The following is a 20,198-nucleotide window of genomic DNA, read 5'->3' as shown; positions in this document are numbered from 1 at the left end:
AAGCACCACTTACTAAAGTCCAATGTTATGGTCAAGGTCAAAGGAGTCCTTGTTTCTCCAAATCCAAACATGAAGGCTACCAGCTTACCTTCCTGTTTTCTGTCCCTTTAAGCACTGCATACAGACCAGGCAATGTGCTTCCAAATAGGAGAAAGCAACTCACTAAATAGTGGATGACCCAGTAATGATACTACCAAGTCAGTGTTTATATAGGAGAACAACATGGTTTTGAAGGAAACATTTCAAGGCAATCCCAGCTGGTATAATCTAAGGTTAGGCAACAATGAAACCCCAGAAAAAAGTATGAGTTGGGATGACTTTCCCAATGAGGCTTCCAAAGGAAATTCCAGAGCAGAAAGTCACTGCCCACATAGGAGATGTGGGTGCCAGGTGGGAGGCGCTCAGGATCAAGGCCAGGTGTGCAGGCTGAAGAATTCATTAGAGCTGCCCAATGACTCCAAGCTCATGGCCTGATGGCCCAGCGGTCTCCTTTAGAACTGCTCCCTGCCTCAACTTGCCTGTTCCTAATTGGACCCTCACCCCCACTTCCCCAACAAGGCTGGACTTAATTTAACTCATGCTGCAAATTTCCTAGGTAGATGCATATTGGTATCTTTTCTAGGACCACTATCAACTGCTCTTGAGCCAATGCTAAGCACCTAGGAGGGCCCAAGGCTCCCCACATCAAGGGCTTCCCAGGCAAGGGAATGCAGCCTTCAAAATGCCATGGTTCCCACCCCAGAGTTGCTGCAGCAGAGGTGTCTGTGTGATTGCAAGATGTGGCTTGTTTCCTTCTCTCATCCTAAAAGCAATGGGACCTGGTGTCTCATTCTTCTCCTGGAAATGTATCTGCCATATCCTTGGGCAGCACAGTCCGTGAATCAGGATGGATAGAGACATAGTTACATGTATCATTCACCCCCTTGTACACAAACATTTTTAAATGAAAGTTGGAATTAAGAGGTGAACTTCAGAAGCCAACACATTAGGAAAACAACTTCCTCCTGGGGCAAAACACCTCTGAACTGGGTAAAGGAGGAATGAAGCGAGTAAGCACCCCACCACCTCACTTTCACTCAGCAAAGCAGATTGAATTGAAACCAGTGCATAAGCATTCCACTCTTCGGACAAAGGCCATTGGTAGCTGCAGTTCTGCTGCCCGAGCCAGGGGAGCAGATGAAGATGGACAGAGGGACGTAAGGTGGGGATGCTCCCTTGTACCTCCACACATGGGCAGAGGTGGAGGAAAAACATGAGCAAGCAAAGTCTCCCTTGGTATTGTTTTCTCTTCTGTTAATGTTTCCATGGCTAATTTTAAAAGAATCAAATCCTAGGAAATCCTAGGATGAGCCCAGGGTAGGAAGATGGGGAGTGGTCAGAGCTTATTAACTGAGACCTGAGAGAAAACAAAGAATTCCAGCCGAACACTGCTGCAGGATTCAGAGAACATATTGAACCCTTCTTGGACTTGAGTTCTGCTCACTTGTTATGAGTATGGGGCTGCTGAATGTACATACCTAGGTTAGAATAACAAAGGCTAACGTGTACTGAGAACTTACTAAGGACTATGGTCTATTCTAGGCACCCCATGCAAATTAACTCATTCACTTCTCACAGCAATCCTACGTGGAAAAGGCTTCTTACTTAATGCATAGGAAAATAAAGCACAGAGAGGTTCAGCAACCTGCTGGAAGTCACACAACTAATCAAGTGGTAAAATGAGGAGTTGCACCCAGACCATCTAAATTAGGCTCTGCACTTTTGACCACAATGTTAGAGCAGTTCCTACCCTAGAAAGTAAATATTAAATAAAACATAGTGCATGCTTTTTTTCCAAGTTAAAAAAGAAAGGTAAGGAGGCTTGTTTCCAGGTCATAGATAAGTCATAGAAATTTCAGGGACAGTTGTCATATCTTAAGCACCTACTATGTGTTAAGGACTTTCCTCACACTTTCCAATCTTCTAACTACTCTGCTATGGAAAATATTATTCCCATTGTACAAATAATCAAACTAAAACTCAGAGAGATGAGTGAACACACAAATGCACACAGCTAGTGGGACCAAGACTCCCAGACTGGGTTGCCATGCTCCTGGGTTGGAGTCCTGAATCTCGGTGATTCCCTTAGCCCAAAAGCTTTAGTTTACAGATGGGGAAACTGAGGCTGGCAGAGATTATATATTGAACACCATCTTTAAAGTTACTAATTGTACTGCACAGTGCCCACATAAAGAGATAGCGTATGTATCATTAAGCAGGATCTGGAATGTGGCTAGTTTTGTATGTATTCCACAGGCTGGGAAGCCAGAGCTCTGTACAAAAAAAAAATGTGCGGAATGGACTCAGATTGAGGAGAGGTGAGTTCAGCCCTAGCTCCTGACACTTATCCATTCTTTGTCCTTGAGCAAATCATGTAACCTCTTTGATTCTCAGTTTCCTTATCTATAAATGGGTATGACAATAATAATATCCATGGCAAGTATTATTGGCAGGATTTCAATTCACTAATAGTTATGGAATGCTGATTAGGTGCCACACACTAAGTGAAGTACCAAAGGTCTGTCACCCCCATCTGATGCTCTCTAGAGCTTGATGGGACATGTTCCTAAAGACACCTTTCACAGATAAAGAAAGTAAGGTGCTAAGAGGGGAGGTGATCTTCCAAATTTGCATAGCTAGTGAATGGCAAAGCTGGGAGTTGACCCCTTGTAGGCCACTGTGGAGCCCAAACCAACTGCCCACCAACAGGATCCAACAGAGAGCTAGGATCCAGCAAATGCTGGTTGTTGACTAGTATTTCATTATTTTCTGGAAAAGACTGTTAAAAGGGTATCAGGATCTTGTCACCAGACACATAGGATTGATGCATTTTCAATTCAAGCCCACCTGCACCCTTAGATCTAAGGAGTGTGCACCTTTGAGTAGCAGGAGGAGGTTGGGGAGAGAAGAGGGAGCCTAACTCTCCCAGGCACCCTGACCATACCCTAAATGACAAACTAAGTTATGGAGCATCCACCCATGAATCAACACAGGAAGGGGCATCAATCCCTGGCCAGTGCTGCACCCAGAAAGTGAGTCATCCCCACCTGCTGATGTAAGGCACCATGCACCACACTGCCGGGGCGCTTCTGGGAAACCACAAAATGTGAAGCAGTGTGTTTGATGGGGGAGGGCATGAGGATGCCAAGGACTTCTAACAACCAGAAGGGATCGAAGCCAGAGCAGCCTCGATGCGAGGGTGTTAGCCAGAGAGGAGCTTGTCACTGGGGTTCATTCACATCAGACAAAACAAAACAATGGGCCCAAAGTGCCTTCATTTCTGGCTTTTGACAGAAAGGTGTGATGCAGGGTGATTATAAAGACAACTTTAAGACACTCAGACACTTGGAAAAGGCCCTGCTCTGGGTAAACAATTACATCCCATCACAGATAAAAGAGCTGTCTAAGACTCTTAAAAAGAGCCTAAAAATTAAATTGTCTATCATGATCCAGCCTTGTCTCTTTTTCTTCCTTCTTCCTCCCCAAAATGACTTTATTTCTGCCTTCCTTAGAAGCATCCTATCCCAGAATAGAAAACCCTGGTATCAAATCAACACAGTATCTATCAGTAATAGTCTATGAGAATATATCTTCTGGACATATCACGGTCGAAGCAAAAAGAGAAGAGGGTAAAGAATAAGCCTTGGGTGGATTTCTTTTGGAAGCCAAGGAAAAAATTTGCAAAACCTATCATTCCTTAAACTTCTTACTGAGTCTTACCTATTCCTCAAGGCTTTTTAGTGATGCTGAACTGTTCACCTTGTGTTCATGTCTGTGCCCCTCCCTAGACTAGAAACCATATCTTATTCATCTTTCCTCATGGCAAGTGTTTCATAACCATCCACTGAATTAGCTTGTAATTAACCAATCCAAAGCTACCCCCAGTCTAGCTCTATCCCTGCCCCCTTTCTTAGCCCTTACGCATAGATACTCCAAACAAACTCCTATTGACAGGACCCACACAGGCTCACTCTGCATTTCTCTGCCTTTACACGCCTCTCCACCTAACCAATCACCAAGGAAGCATCACAGCGGAGTGCCTCCAAGTGAGAGTTTGCACTCAGAGCCAGTGCTCAGATCCTGGTTCAGCCACTGATAGTAGTATAATCTCGGACAAGTTGTATAATTTCTTCAGTTTTGTTTTCTCCACTGACATGAGATTAACAAAAGTGCTGACCTCAAAGGATTCTGAAGATTAACTGAGATGTTCTTTATAAAGTGATAAGCACAGCCCCTGAATTCGAGAAATGTTTACTGTTGTTGATGATGATAATGATGATGATGATGAAGAACTTCCCTAGAAGTTTACCTGAGCCTCTCCTCTGGCCCTTTTCAGATTCCATTTTGTATTAGAGTACCATTCTAATGTACCAGGGATCCTGGAAGGTCCCTGAGGGTACCTCCCAAGTCTCATGGGACTTCTCATCCCCTATAGCCCCTATGGTTTTCTTTACCCACAGCAGGCTCCCTGAAAATGTCCCCTGAATGTACAAAGACACAACTACTATAGACAACAAAAAGTGTACCAAAAAGCAACAACTAATACCGATTAAGTTGTCCTACACAAAAAGTAGGTTTTAAAAAATATTCTGATAAACCCCTCACACTCAGCAGGAAACCGGTACCTCTTTTGAATGAGGAAACAGCCTTCCATAAAGGCCTTGGGCATATCCCAGAAATGTTAAGCAAGACTTTTGAGTGCATCTGAAAAGAATTCTCAGCCAGTCTCTCTAGTCAACAGGAACACTGGGTTGTCAAGGGAAACAAGCTCTTGGAATCAAACAGTTCCAACTACACCCAACTTTCAGAGTGACAGACATCACCTGAGCTAATGGTGCCACAGACAGCGAAAGTGCAAGTTAGGAGGCTTCCAGTGACATTATTACCATTTACTCTGCACTTAATCCCCTAGCCATCATTCTGTTAATTTTCTTGTTACATTTGCCGAATTGGCTCCTCTAACTTGCACACACATGACTCTAGAAGCATTAATTATCCAATAAAAAAAAATCCAAGTCAATGCCGCTACCTTTAAAAAACACCTTGGTAAGAAAGAAAGTTCATCTTTAGATTAAAACATTCCAACCAAAATTAAAGGAGACCCCAGGATTTTTTTTACATAGTAAATAAAAAAATGTGAGCTTTCAAAGAAAATCAAGCCATTTTATACATCAGTGAAAATGGATGTTCTATTACCAATTCTTCTACTAACATCTGAAGGTTTTAAAAGACCAAAATAATATAATGCCTTATATTAAATTCTTAAAACCCAGGAGAACAAATCTTTTTTACGGGGTGACAAAATATTTTTCATCTTTGTGTTACAGGTATTATAAATGTATCTGCTGCTTTCCTTGTGTTATTATGGAATTGTACTAAATCGTGTGACCAAATGAATGAAATTCATCAACTGCTATTAATGAAATAAAAGGTTGAACTTATTTCATTAGAATAGAGGGTACGAATCAGTATGTGTAGCTGAATATCCTTCTGTTCTCTGAGAACCCCAGCACTGAATAAGCCCTCTACTGACTAATTTCTACCACCGCCAGCATGCAAATTGCTCCATCGTATTTATGTCTGTAGCCAGAATATTTGTGGCATTTGTATCTAGACTTCAAAACAATCCATTGTTCATAAATCTAGGACACAGCCACAGATTTCTCACAACATCCCATATGAACATTCATCTCCAAATTGTGTTTTTACAACACATGAAATGTAAAATGTTATGAAAAATAGGAGTAACTGATAAATAGAAGCTTCTCCCTACTAAAGCCATTGAGTAAACTCATTACACATACACTGCTTCCTTTATTTCTAGGAGTTATAGAATATTTGAGTTACAGCAGAAATGAAAAAAGCCTGATTTTAGTAGTCATGTGTTAGTAATTCCCTACTCACAACCACCCTAATTTGTCAATTTCCCTAAGATTTATAAAAATCCAGTTTACTTTCCAGTAGAAAAGTAATTATTAAGAAGCAATTAAAATAATACTTTAATGCTCGCTGGCATTATGGGCATTTCCAAGAGTTTGCAAAAACACAGATCTTTCCAATCATCACTAATTAACAAAATTTCCTCTGTAAAATCAGAGGGATTTCTTTCAAAATACAAAAATGTTCCCGGTGTGTCTATGAAGTTTCTGGAGCAGTTCCCAGAGAGGCACAAGACACCATGGCAGGTCAACAGGAATAAGCTTCAAACTGCTGGGAGGCTGCCCATCCAAAAGTGACATTATCGTTCCATAACAAAGAGGAGCTTAAATATTTCCTCTGTTCTAGAAAGGTTTGATGGTAATCATCCAATTCTCCAGGGCTTCATTAGCATCAGCAGGGAGTCCCAGACACTCTGCCCCCAACCCTCAGGGCAGCCTCTTGGCTGACAGCTGAGCTCCAAGAGCTGGCCGCTAGAACCTGGTGCTGTGCTCACTAGCTGTGTGACATTGGGCAAGTTCCCTCATCTCTCTTGGAATGCAGTTTTGCATCTGTGAAATGTGGACAATAATGACATCTTCCTCACTGGGATGCTGGGTGGAATTAAATTAGACCACCATTTCTTAAGCTCTCTGCAAAAAGCCTGGCATATAGGCAGTGAAATGTAAAAGGTTACAACTGCCATGTGGCAATTGCCATGTGGCATTGGGGGTGGGAGAGGTAAAATTTATCTCAATATATTCACCAGCTCTATGGGTGCTTGCCCATTTATTCTAGAAGGAGAGAGACATAAGACACTCTCAAGAGGTTGAAGCACAGGGTAGTCTTATTAGTGGCCAACAACTGACCAGCTAAAACCAGCAAAGAGGTTTAAACAGAGCTATCTGGGTACCTTCATTTGGCAGAATCAAGGCTTATCCTAAAAAGAGAGGGGACAGAAAATTCTCATCACTGGCTTCTAGTCTTCCTTTACTGTAACTCAGCATAGCCCAGACAAACAAGTCCTTTCTCATTCCACAATACTGGGCAATGACTTGTAGAAAGTAGAAAAGTTCCTCTTCAAAGCTCGTCTTAGTTTAAAAATAAAATAGGCACTAGGAATAATAGCTTCTTACTCTAAAGCCTCCTATCAACTGCTGGTTCTTACACTTTAGCCCAGTTAGTTGCTTTGGCTTACTCAGGCATGTCTAGACAGGCCGAGGCAAATCTTAGCTTATAGCTTATGCCCCTTCCTTATTTGGAAATGTTATTGCTTCTTTAAATCTTTCATAAGCAACTTCCTCTTTTCCTTTGTTCTCCCTTGCCTTTACCTATTTAAGAAAGTTTTCAGCTGTTAGCCAATCGGGTATTAGTTTAGACTGTGAGGTCCGGCTCCAGCCAATGGAGACGGGACACAGTAGCAGGGACAAGCTGCATAAGGGATAAAAATTGCCTCCCTCCTTTATTCAAGCATGTTCCCGCCATTGTTCCATCTGCGATGAGCACCCTTTCTCCAGAAAGTAAAAATGGCCTTGCTGAGAGAATTAAATTTATGTTTGAGTGCTATTTCTTTGTGGTACCAGGGAATGAGCATTTCTAACAGACTACTTCTCACATGACCAAGCAGTTCTTATCATGACATGGAACTGGATTTTAATTTGATGGGCTGCTCACCTTCTCTTTCTCTCAGGCCACCCACTGTCTTCAGGGTTAGAAAAACAAAGATGAAAACCCATTTGGTTCATCTTTGAGAGAGCAGTCAAATAAGGAATGAAATCATGGTACTTACAAACATGAGGCGGGTAGGTATGTTATCTGATTGCACCAAAGGATTTTTATAGAGCCAGATCTCTTCTGGCTGGATGACTCTCTGGAACGGATCCAAAAACTCTGTAAAACTGAAACATAAAAAGAAAAGTACATGAAGGTTGAGTGTTCTGTTGCTGCGGGAAGTTCCCAAGGAGGCCCCCCTTCTATGCACCCTCAGGGTGGGAATCCAGCCTGCTGGGGAAGGGGAAAGAGACAGGCCCTGCTGTCAGTTCTCAGCTGGTTCAAAGGCTTGGGAAGGACTGAAAGAATCACTGAGACTTTGCAGACTCTTCCATCACTACCTGCCAGAAGGACCAATTCCATGCATAAGGGAGTAGCTTTGTGTGTACAAAGACTCCAAGGACTTGCGGTTCCAAAGTAAACTGGAAACTGAAGTCAGAATAGGGCAAGGCCAGGGCAGCAGCATGGTCTCTTGAAAACAAAATGGGTTTGAGGTGGAACATAAGGGAGGGAGTAACTGGCACAGCTGCCAATGTGCTGTCTTCATCGGTTGGTCAATGAAAAGCAGTCACTGCCAAGAGAAAAACTGGGGGGAAGAAAGGGGCAGAGATGCAGGGGTTTGCTTTTTCAGATCTCAGCCATCAGGCCACCTCCCAGCTCTCCAGCCAATCTTTACCTGAGGAACTAAGTTCAGCACCACTTCAGATGCAGTTGGAGAGGGCAAAAGAAGCCAAGTCATTTGGGGCTGTGAGTGCCAGGCTAGAGGACTTTGATTTTGAGCCAAGGAGAGGTTTGGCAGAGGAGCATGGAGTGAGAATTCCAATTCAAAATGGCGGCCCTGGCCATGGTGAGGATGGGACTCAGAGGAGAGAAGAGAAGGCAAAGTGGGAGGTGCTGGGGTTGCGGCAGCTGTCCCTACAAGAGAGACTAGCAGATTGGAGAGGAAATGGATGGCATGGAGAACCTGTGGGCAGGAGTGGCTGAAGCTGATTCCTAGGCTTCTGGTTTGGGCTTCTGGGAAAAGGAGTTCCATGATCCAAGATGAGGAGCGCAGGGGAGCGGGAGAGGAGGAGAAAGCTGAGCTTCTCCTAGGAAACCCTCTAAGGTGGCCAGCAGTCTTGGTTTGTCCATAACTTTTCCAGTTTTAGCACCAAAAGTCCTATATCCCAGGAAACCCCTCAGTCTTGAGCAAACCAGAACAGTTGGTCACCCTAAAGCCGTCCCAGTCTCCAGACAGAATCGGGAGTCCCACAGCCCCGCTTTCTATCCCAGATTTGGGACGTTGTATGAGCATGTGCTGTTTGCAGCTTCAGCTTCCCTGTGAGGGTGTGAGGGCAGGAGCCACTCCAGGGCTGTCACTGTAGAGTGTCACTCTGGAGGGCAGGAGCCACTCCAGAGCCCAGTAGCACTGCCGGGCCACTGTAGGCACTCAGAGACCACAGAAGTTAACATCTATTTGGGACTTTGAACAGGTGACACTGAAACTATTCTCACTTTGATCAGCCTGACTCTCAATTCTATTGCATATCTAAGAGACCTAAAATCCACCCATCTGCTGTGTCTCTCTCCCTGTCTCTCCCTCCCTCCTTCTCTTCCCCCTTCTCTCCCTGCCTCCCCTAACTCTGAGGTTTTAAGTCCTAAAAGTCTGTGTATTTATGTAATTTCAAAAAGCAGTGGTACCCATGACTGTTCTGCTCAGCACTGGGCCCCCAGCACCTCTGCCTGGTACACAGGCATCGCTTGTAGCTATTTGCCAGATGACTGAATGGACTCCTGCAGTGCCATCATCACAGAACCCAGTCAACCCTTCACCAGCCCTAAATCTGGAGCACTTCTATTACAGAATCCCTACTGCATCCCCTCACTGGGGTGCAAGTCACTTCTGCTATCAGCCCTCCAAAATTCCTCTAGAGCAGCATGGAGGAGCACCCTCTCTGGGCATCAGCTCTCTGCCCTGGTCTCTGCCCCAGCTGCTCTCTGCCCCTCTGCTCTCTGCCCCAGCTCACCAACTGAGCTGCTCCATGCTGTGGAGCAAGCTGCTTCCCCACCCAGGGCCTCTGCAATGGGGGAGGCTGAACTAAATCAGAGACTTCAATTTGAGAAGGGTCAGAACCTTCTAGAAAACACCCTACCACAGACCTAAGACTCCAAGTGAACATTGTCTGGTAATGTGGATTTTAAAACACTCCCCTAGGTGGCCCTGATGGGCCAGGAGTCCCCAGCATTGAACTAAATGATACCTAAGGGTCCCAAACCCTTGGATCCAAGGACAGGACATCCTGTAATTTAACTCTTCTCATTAACAACTCTTCCAGCCACTGCAGGACAGGCTCTAGAGTCAGGTCCAGCAGCGTTCAAATCCAAGCTCTGGCTATGTGGCACATAATGAGTCATTTAACATTTTCTGAGCCTCAGTTTCTTCATCTCTAAAATAGACACACCTTACAGAGTTGGAATGAAAGTTAAACAATGAAATATATATGTAGGGCCTGACAGAAGAGAAACAAAAACTAGAATTGTATTACTATTATCATTTTACTCTAGCCTAAAGCTGCATATTTTTACTAGACAGTTTTCGGGCTTTGTTTGATTTTGTGACAACCTACTCCCTGCTCCCAAGTGTTTTTAAGACATGAAATGAAATGAAATAAATTTTGCTTGAAGGATGTTTTTAAGAATATGTAGTGTATCTCTGATAACTAAAGCTTCAGAATACTCCAGTTTCTGTAGCTACGTAACAAATTACTTCAAAACATTTTATTTTGCTCATGAATTTGTGGATCAGGAAATTGAGAGGGGCTCATCGCCTAGGTAGTTCCCACTTAGAATCTCTCATGTGGGCACAGTCAATGGCTGTCCACTGACCAGGCTGTTAGCTGGAACCCTGGCAGGAGCTGGAACCCCTGCTATTATTTTTCTTATAACAGGACACAGTCTCTCCCCTCTTACCTCAACTTCCTATTCTGGGGGTGGGGGGAATCAGTGATACTGGAGATGACTAGTTGCTGTGTTATGGATTTGAGTTGCATTTGGCTATAAAACAATCTTGTTGGGAAAAGTGTGGGGGAGAGAACCTCTTCCCACACACACATTGAGACAGATCCTAACTGGTCAATGATCTTGTTTGTAAGAAAGAGATTCGGTTGGTTGAGTGCCCAAAGAGAAAGGTGGATTGCCTTCGGATTATACCAGCTTAGCTAGCATTGCTAACCAACTGTTGCAAGCTCTGAAAATAAAGGATCTGGAACCCCACCCCCAGAAAAACCCTTCCTCTCCAGCACTGTGGGCTCAGGGTGGTCAGAATTATTCATAGCCACTGGCTTCCCCCACAGCAGGTATCCCAGAACAAGGCAGAAGCTCAGTGGCTTTTTCCAACCTAGTCTCAGAAGTTGTGGGGTGTCATCTCCAGTTAGAAGTGAGTCCTAAGCTCAGTCTAGATTCCAGGGAGGGGAAATGACTCCACCCATTGACTGGGTAGTGGCAAGTTCTTACTATAGAAAAGCAGGTGGATGAGGGATATGGCTGCAGCCACCTCTGAAATATATTCTGCCACCCACAGGGTGCGATTGACACTGTGATGGCCACACACCCCCACTCTGTGAGACCCCAGAACCTTGACTCCTATTTCTTCTCACACAACCGGCCATAGGGCAATGGGACCAGGTACACCACAGAGCACCTTCCTTCCTCGTCTTGTTTGTCTTTCAGGTTTTATTATCCTTGTGGCAATTTTTCTAAAGCCTGGTGCACCCAGGCTTTTGCACAATCCCTCACTCTACCCTGAGTAGCTGCAGCCAGAACACATCTATCAAGCAAATTATATCCTCTGGGAGTAGCAGTACTAAGAAAGATCGATGTCCCTTCTCCAGCCATGCTCCAGCCACTGGCGTCTGTCTCAAAGCACGCAGACAGTGGAGCTAATATGCAGAGGACCAAGGTCTTAATAAAGCTTAAGGATCTTAACAGGGACAGAGGTGGGCACATAGTGGAATGGAAAGTCCTGGAGACATTAAAGGTGTTCCCAAGAGAGGACATGCCCAGGCCTGGAAACATCCTTCCACAAGCTCTTTGGAAGTGGTTTGGAATCCAAGAAATGGGAACCCTGCTTCTAGGGAAGGTGTGAAGGTGTGGTCTCCAGCAGTGTGTTAGGTCAGCGGTTCCCAAACTTTAATGTGTCCAGGGATCACTTGGGAGTCTTGTGACTGCAGATACAGAGGCAGCAGGTTCAGAAAAGACCTTAGAGCTAGCATTTCCAGCAAGCTTCCTGGGGGGCCCACGCTGCCGATCTGTAGATCAAACCTTGAGTCACAAGGGGCCAGGGCAGCAGCATCATGTGGGATCTTGTTAAAAATGCAGAATCTCCGGCCCCACCCCAGACCTAGTGGATCAGAGTCTGCATTTAACATGATCCCCAGGGGATCTTCTCCATGACTGTGGTAGAAGGTGGGTCACATCCATGTATTACATTGGTGCAAAAGTAACTGTGGTTGTTGCCATTTAAAAAAAAAAAAAAAAAAGCATGGCAAAAACCCCAATTACCTTTGCACCAACCCAATACAATCTGAATCTAAACCCACCTCACAAAGCCATTAAAATCATCTCAAGCACCACTTGTGTCATGGGGGAGAAAAAAATATAGAAAACAAAATGAAAAGGCACAGCAACCTGAAGCCATTCAGCGTAGAGGACTATAGCCCTGCCAGCCTTAGTAGCTTGCAAGTGTCAGTATATTCCTGGCCAGCACAATGACAGATGTCCTTGAGTTTTTCAAGAAAAGGCTAAAGAAATTGCAGCAACTCTTTAACCACTAGAAGGTGGGTAAAACCATTTAGTTTACTTTTACTTCCAATAAAAACAGAACGGCTAAAAACATCTTAATGTCCAGAAGGCTCAGACAGATCCAAGGATGCAGAGTACCTTTGGGGATGAGGGTCAGGCCTGTTGTTCTCACTGTGATGGCCTTTCCCCATCTCTGCAAAGCCTTCATTAAGAATAGAAGAGATTTTGGGAGGCCAAGGCAGGTGGATCACATGAGGCAAGGAGTTTGAGACCAGCCTGGCCAACATGGCGAAACCCCTTCTGTGCTAAAAACAAAAAATTAGCTGGGTGTGGTGGTGCGTGCCTGCAATCCCAGCTACTTGGAAGACTGAGGTACAAGAATTGCTTGAACCCAGGAGGTGGAGGTTGCAGTGAGCTGAGATCATACCACTGCACTCCAGCCTGGGTGACAGAGTGAGACTCTATCTCAAAAAAAAAAGAAAAAAAAAAAGAATAGAAGAGCTGGTGTGTCTATGTACATAACTCAGGGCCCTCTGTACTGAAATCATGTGGATAATCCCATTAGTTATCCATTGTATCATTGCATCTCACAATTTATTTAAGAGTAGAGTAAGACTCCTAAAACTTCATTAGGTTTGATGACCAAAAATAAACAGCCTTACATGAGTAGGAGGCATGGAACTGTAACAGATTACAAGGTATCATTTATGAATCATTTCAAAGGAAAAATGCTATTTAATGAGACTGTATAGGTGTGAATGCAATATTTTCTTCATTGTTATCAATAAACTCTAATTCAGCAGCAGTGCCAGTCTCACCTCAAAATCATGGACTTCCCCCATTACAAGCATTCATGAATTGTTAACTATTGTCAACATCATTTCACTTAATAGGGATTCAAACTAAAAATAAAATGTCTAGACTTCATAGGTCAAATGTTACTACATTGAAAAGCAAAGTTACTACTAAAGTAAACATATTATTTTCTTTAATGATAATTTTAACTGCCCAAAGTCAGATAAATTGTTGTTGGATTTTAATCCAAGACATACTACTATTTCTTTGCTGTTTAAATTGGACAGTTATCTTTTTTTTTTTCTTTTTTGAGACAGAGTCTCGCTCTGTCACCCAGGCTGGAGTGCAGTGGTGCGATCTCTGCTCACTGCAAGCTCCGCCTCCCAGGTTCACGCCATTCTCCTGCCTCAGCCTCCCGAGTAGCTGAGACTACAGGCGCCGGCCACCACGCCCGGCTAATTTTTTGTATTTTTGGTAGAGACGGGGTTTCACCATGTTAGCCAGGATGGTCTCGATCTCCTGACCTCGTGATCCGCCTGCCTCAGCCTCCCAAAGTGCTGGGATTACAGGTGTGAGCCGCCGCGCCTGGCCGGACAGTTATCTTGATTTATTTGTAACTTAATTTCTCCTGGGCAAAGTGGGGGAAGTTATTTATATTTTCTCCTTAATTTTCTCATGATATAGTTTGAAGACCTTAAAACACATTCACTCAGCACCATAAGACAGGGCAAGAAAAAAAATTCATGAAGAAAATTCAAAGATGTAATTCTAACTTTATGCCAAGCAATTTTCTCTTTAGTTTGTGCATTGTTCATGCGTGGTTCAGATGTTTAAATCTTCCTTAGATAAAGCTTATAATTATATATACATACACACAAAATGCACACACACACCCCACACACATAAACACACACTTGTGTGTGCACACACATACACACTGCCTGAAATTAAGTGAGTGGAAGGCAAGCAAAAGGATGTAATTATTTAAGATGCAGGGATAATCCACTAAAATTAACCAAAATGGAAAAGAGGTAAAGGAGGATCTGATATTGACTAAGAATGAAAAGCAGGAAGAAAACTAAAGTTGGAGTGATCTGAAAGCAAAATATTACAGAAAACCACACACCCTTCCCCTTTAGGCAAACCGTGGCTGCCAGTGGCTCTTTCACTGCTAAATCACAAAAGCACCACCGACTACCTTTTTTTGGTCACCTGAATCTTCACCTACAAGCAGCAGATGCAATTCCAGAGGCACACGTGGCATCACTGGGGGCTCTCCAGGCCTTTAACTGCCTTGGCATCAAATTAAAATATGGTCCTGCCCCCTAGGAGGATCCCCAGACTAGGGCTAGATGGGGCAGCATCTAGACTCATGACAGATAAAAACTACACTCACATATGCTCACCTGCACAAACACACACACACACACACACTCACACATTCTCTCTCTCTCTCGCTATTCCTTTCTCTCTCTCTCTCTCACTCCCATGCTCTTGTTGGTTAATTCTGTTTCCATAGCTCAACATGACTTAAAGACCCCAGGATATGTGTCTTGTTACATAGAAAGGACACAGGAGGGGACAGAGAGTGGACTATCATCTTTGCCAAATTTTTCTTCATTCAACAAATATTTACTGAGTGTCCATGATGTGCCAGGTACTGTCCTATAACACTGGTGAATACAAATATGGTCCCAACTCTTATGGAGATTACAGATTGTATAATCTGGGTCACAACAGATCATGGAATTGGGTGTTGAGGTTTTTGCTTGTACGCATCAGAACACATGAGCTTGCCACTGCACTCTGCTTTAAGAAGATGTCTAGATTGGAGTGCCCCAGTAGTTGGTCTCATGAAATAGCCTCCCACCCAGAGCCACCTGTGAGGACCCTGGTCCTCTAGGGATGTTCCAAGGTATGTATCTATCACAGTCCATATGCCAAATGTGGCAACAGGTGCAGCCCAAAGTTGGGAATCCAAAGGAATGGCTGATATTGACATCACACCAGCAGAAACAGCAAGTCCATGACAAGGGACAGTGATGCCACTCTCCCCCTGGCTCTCTTCTAATTCAAAGTCAAGTGCCCAAAGCCCCAGAGGATCCCTATAAGCTTCTAAAAGATTTCATGGATTTGCCAATGCCCTTAGCCCATGTGCCTGGATGACAGGCCTTTTTCAAGATAGGTTAAGACTCCAGGGGGCTTTAAAGTCAAGTACTAGGATGACAGACTTCATCACCCTTTTTCCCAACTATAAATAACAAAAGATTATACTGAAATATAAACCAAATCAGATCATTAGACTTAGTCCAAATCCCTGCTTTGGTGTTTGCTGGCAGGGTGGCTTGAAAAACGTCACTTGACCTCTCTGAGGCTACATATCTTCCTCCTGTCCCCCAGGACGCTGCCTTACCTTCCAAGGCCATTGTGAATATTCTGTTCAGTAATAAGTTAGGGTCCAGCATAGCACCTGGGGCACTGAAGTCCTCCATAAACAGTGGCTGTTTATCTTACAAATATGAATATGCTGGGTCTGAGAAGGTTGCCCCACCTTCTTTAAGCTCCACCCGAGGGTAGTGAGGTTGTGTGTTGGGAAAAGGGAGCAGATAGAAGAATGGCAACAAAACTCTGCATCATTTGGTCATTCTGTGAACAAACCATGGCCCAGAAAGTCACTTTCAACCCCTGAGATCTGAAGAAAAAAAATAATAACACTTGAAGACACATGATAAACAAAAAACCTTTTCCAGGTGAGAGCCGAAAGGAAAGCATATTTCCTCATTGCACTATTGATTTTTCCTCCCTAGTCAGCCTCTCTTGGGCAATGGGGAAAAGCTCTTATAAACAGGCATCCGATGTGGTCAGCAGTAAAGGCAGGCCACTCCACTCTTGGCAGGAAGGAGGCCTATCAGATTATTCATTAGTCCTGGGAACAAGGGGTGGGTGTGGTTATAGGGAGAACATGTTGATGGATTATCTCTGTAAGCCTGTGGGCCAGCAAACTGCCCTCAGACAGGTCTTTACTCTGAATTGGAGTAGTTGGCTATCCCCCAAAACAAAGCTAACAATTAGAATAATAATCATAGTTAGTTATGATATTGCAGACATCTTATGCCAAGCCCTTCACTTGCTGCTTTCCAACAGGACTTCACCCTCATAAGAACCCTATGAGGCAGGAATTACCATTATTCCTATTTTAGAAATGAGTGCACTGAAGCTACAAGATGTCAGATGTCTTGCCTAAGTCTATACGGCACGGAGTGCACTATTCCTCCGTACATGCACTGGACTTTTAAGGAAGTCAAGCAACACAGCCATACACAATACACACATACAACACACACATACATGCTTTCCCCACCAGCTCAATGGCATCTGCAATTATTTTAATAAGACACAGATTTTTCCCCAATTAGAGATATAGAGATATGACCTTACTTGGGAAATGCAACATGTCAATCTCCAGTCTCACTCAGTGTGGACAATTGAGATCAGATTTTTGCAGAGCGAAGTTTGATGTTTGTTGGAAAGAGGGGAAAGAAAGAATGCACAGGGAAGGAGGTGGAAAAAGAAATGAAGACCCCAAGAAGTTGCTCCTACCAACTCTCTTGTACCTATCATCCAAAGAGGGGCTTCCTTTGCAGCAGCTGATTTAATCAAATAATCCACCCCTCACCTGGATAAGGAAGAATGGCATGTAGAGACCAGGCCAGGACTGGACCAGGAACAGCTCCTGGAATTACCACCCCCTCTTGGGGATGGTTCTTCTTGCTCTGTGATAAGCCTCCCAACTCAGATGCAAAGACTGAGGCTTAGCAAGCATAAATGCCCAACCAAGGCAGAGCCAGGATTCATGTCCTCGTGCCCTCACTCTAAATCTCATGCCCTTTTCAACTGTGGGGGCACAGATTCTGCAGGCAGCACTCCTGGGTTGGATTTTTATTCTTTCCTTACCAGCCACGTGACCTTGGGCAAGGTGCTTGACTTGTCAGGCCTCAGTTGCCTCATCTCTGAAGTGACGCTGATAAAAGCGCCTACCTCAGAGGGTTGGTGTAAGGATTAAATGAATTAATTCATATGAAGTGCTTACGAGGATGAGTACACATAGTGAATGAATAATAAGGGTGTTAAATTTGAGCAGTGTAAAGTCTAAAATTGAGGCCCAATGTTATGTCTTGTTTTGACATCTGAAACCAAAATGAATTCAAATGTCCTAACCACAAGTTCCCCTCCCTACTCTGCTTTCACAAATAAGGTCCTGTAGCCAAACAACATTTCTTATTGATGTGACCAGGCACAGTTTCTGCTTATCTCGGAATAGTGAGTCTCAGCTTCCTGCTAGCTCGTGGAATTATTCAATAAGTCAATTACATCCTCCTGCCACTACCAGGGAGCACCCCACCCTCCTGATACACTACAAAGCCTGCCTCCCATTATCCCTGGCTGTTCACTCTGTTCCTTGTGTCCCTGCATGGCGTGCAGTGTACTCCTCCCCTGGGCTGTGAGTATATGTGGGGAATAAGCTGCCGTTGATCTCATCTGCCCAGTGTTGAGTGTCATGTATGACCATCCTCATAACCCTAGGGCAGGAATCCCTCCCTCGACGAAAAGGTGTATAAGAGACAATGAAAACATGTACTCTACTGCTGTACCCTCCTAAACACACTGGGGTGGGATGGGTGGGGATTGGTGAGTGGACAGTGTGGAAATGTGTGGCCCAAGCCTGGAGATGTCATCCATCTATCCAGCTCCCAGGGCATGGAAGGCAGCGGGACTGGCAGAGAGAGGACCAGAATAGGCCGTGCGGGTAAAGCAAAGCTCCCAATGCAAAGCCTCTGCCTGCTCATGCCGACTCTTCTTCAGCTTTTAGAAAAATGACCCTAACTTGCATTCTTTACCTGTGGCCCCTGACACTGGAACCACAGACCCTTTCTCCTGTGCCCTCAACACAAGGAGACAGGACGGCCATGGCATCCCACTGAGCATTCTTCCCAAACATGCATACTCCGGATCTCATCAAACCATTAGACCCAACAGGGGAAGAGGAACAAGTCAAACACCCTCAATGAACAATTAGGTGAACCCACGAATAAAGTTAGAATAAAGCTAAATGTTCCAGATTACAAGAGCCTGAAGAGACAAAACAATCAAAAATGAAACATATGTGCTCTGACTAGGTCTTGGGTCAAAACAGACCAAAAGCTATTAAAAAGAAACACTGAGGATGATTGGGGAAATTGTGGGATTAGAGAATGAATTAGATTTTAGGTGATAGTAAGGAAGTATACTAATTTTCTTCAGTGCAGTAATGACATGGATATGTAGAAGAATGCCCTCTTTGTAGGAGAAGCAGCTGAAACATTTAGGGGGGTTTAGGAACCTCAGGTATCAGTAAGTTACTTTCAGGTAGTTCAGAAAAATTCATATATGATCAATAAACAGAGATATCCAACCAATATGATTACATGTTAACAACTGCTATATCTAGGTAGAGTATATAGGGGATCATTCTACTCTTTCAACCTTTCTAAATATTTGGAATTTTTCAGGATAAAATGTTGGCATAGAAAGGTCCAGAAGCAGGACCTCAAAAGTGGGGAAATAGCAAGGAAGATAGTGTTGCTCTGAAAGTACAATGGCTGGCAGCCAGAGCTGTGGAGTTGAAACCCCTGCATCCTGCCCTTGCCTCTTACTCATGGTGTGATATGGGCAAGGCATATGTCCCCTCTGAGCCCTCTTCTGTAAATGGAGATAACTGCCACTATCTCAGCAGCTGTGGGGAGGAATAAACAGTGAGGTAATGCAGAATGGACGTAAAGAGCCAGGCTGTTCCGTGCTTCCCTTCCTGCAGGAGTTGTCGTCAGCAGCAACAGGATATTCAAAACCACTTCTGCCTCATAATAAAAATAGCAAAACACATTCAAACATGCCTGCTATGGGGCATGGTGTAAACGTAAGCATATTTGGCAGCAACACAATGTGCAGAAACCACATGCATCACCCCAGAAGTCCAAATGTTTAGTGCAACTATTTTCAAACCTTTCTACAGAGGGTGCCTTTCCTTTGGGAGTAAACAACAGAAGACTGAAAATATTTTCATTGTCTGAACACAAACAGAAAATCCTGGTCTACGTAAACCTGGGTGCAGCAGCTGACAGAGCAGGATCCAGTCGAGGCCTCATAAACTGGGTCAAGCAGTTAAGTTGCCCTGCTCATCTATAAAATGGGCAGAGCACTCTGTTAGGAGGTGGTGAAGATTTGAGATAATTGTCAAGATCTCAAAAGAGGCACTCAGCAACTGGCATTAATAGTAGTACTAATTACCAAAGAATTCTAAATGAAAAACAAATTATTTCCAAAAACTTGTATACCAAATATGTGTGGACCTTATTTGGATCCTGACTCAAAGAAATTATTATTAATTTCATCAGGTATTACAATAGTAATGGGAGATCACTTGGGTTTTTTTGTTTGCTTGTATGTTTGTTGTTGGGTTTTGTTGTTGTTGGGTTTTGTTGTTGTTGTTCTTACAGATTAAAATTCCATATCAAAGTATTTACAGACATGATGCCATATCTAGGATCTGCTTTAAAAGACTTCACCAAAAAAGGGAGAGAGGGAAGCAGATGAAATAAAAGTGCTAATAATTGGTGGAGGGTATTTAAAAATTTTCACATCAAAAAGTTCTGTAAAACAACTTTGCCCATTGGCCATTGAGATGCTACAAAATTAGGTGTTTTACCAACTAAAGAAACAGCCTATTATTGGGAAATATTTAGCTTCATCTAGATTTCAGTGAAGACAATGGGAAGAATAATGAGAAAAATTAGAAAGTAAAAGGAAGGGCAGGATAAGAAATATCAGAAAGAGAAAGAAAGAGAACTGGAAAGAGGTTGGGT

General features: G+C 43.7%; 1 protein-coding gene across 3 annotated transcripts in view; it reads right to left on the bottom strand.

The window, feature by feature from the left end:
* The window catches only part of PLPP4 (phospholipid phosphatase 4), a 132,578-nt gene that overhangs the window by 77,809 nt on the left and 34,571 nt on the right, over positions 1-20,198 (bottom strand). For 2 of the 3 annotated variants that reach the window (XM_001156337.7, XM_063782186.1), the window contains exon 2: positions 7,745-7,853. In XM_001156337.7, the coding sequence (XP_001156337.1) occupies positions 7,745-7,853 (109 nt within the window). Of the gene's footprint in view, positions 1-7,744; positions 7,854-20,198 lie in introns of those variants that run through there. The other variant, XM_024346643.2, reaches the window with a different exon arrangement.

Source organism: Pan troglodytes, chromosome 8 (genome assembly GCF_028858775.2).
Source record: "Pan troglodytes isolate AG18354 chromosome 8, NHGRI_mPanTro3-v2.0_pri, whole genome shotgun sequence".
Classification (NCBI taxonomy): Eukaryota; Metazoa; Chordata; class Mammalia; order Primates; family Hominidae; genus Pan; species Pan troglodytes.
The sequence above is the reverse complement of the archived record's forward strand: the minus strand, read 5'-3'. Positions and strand labels throughout refer to the sequence as shown.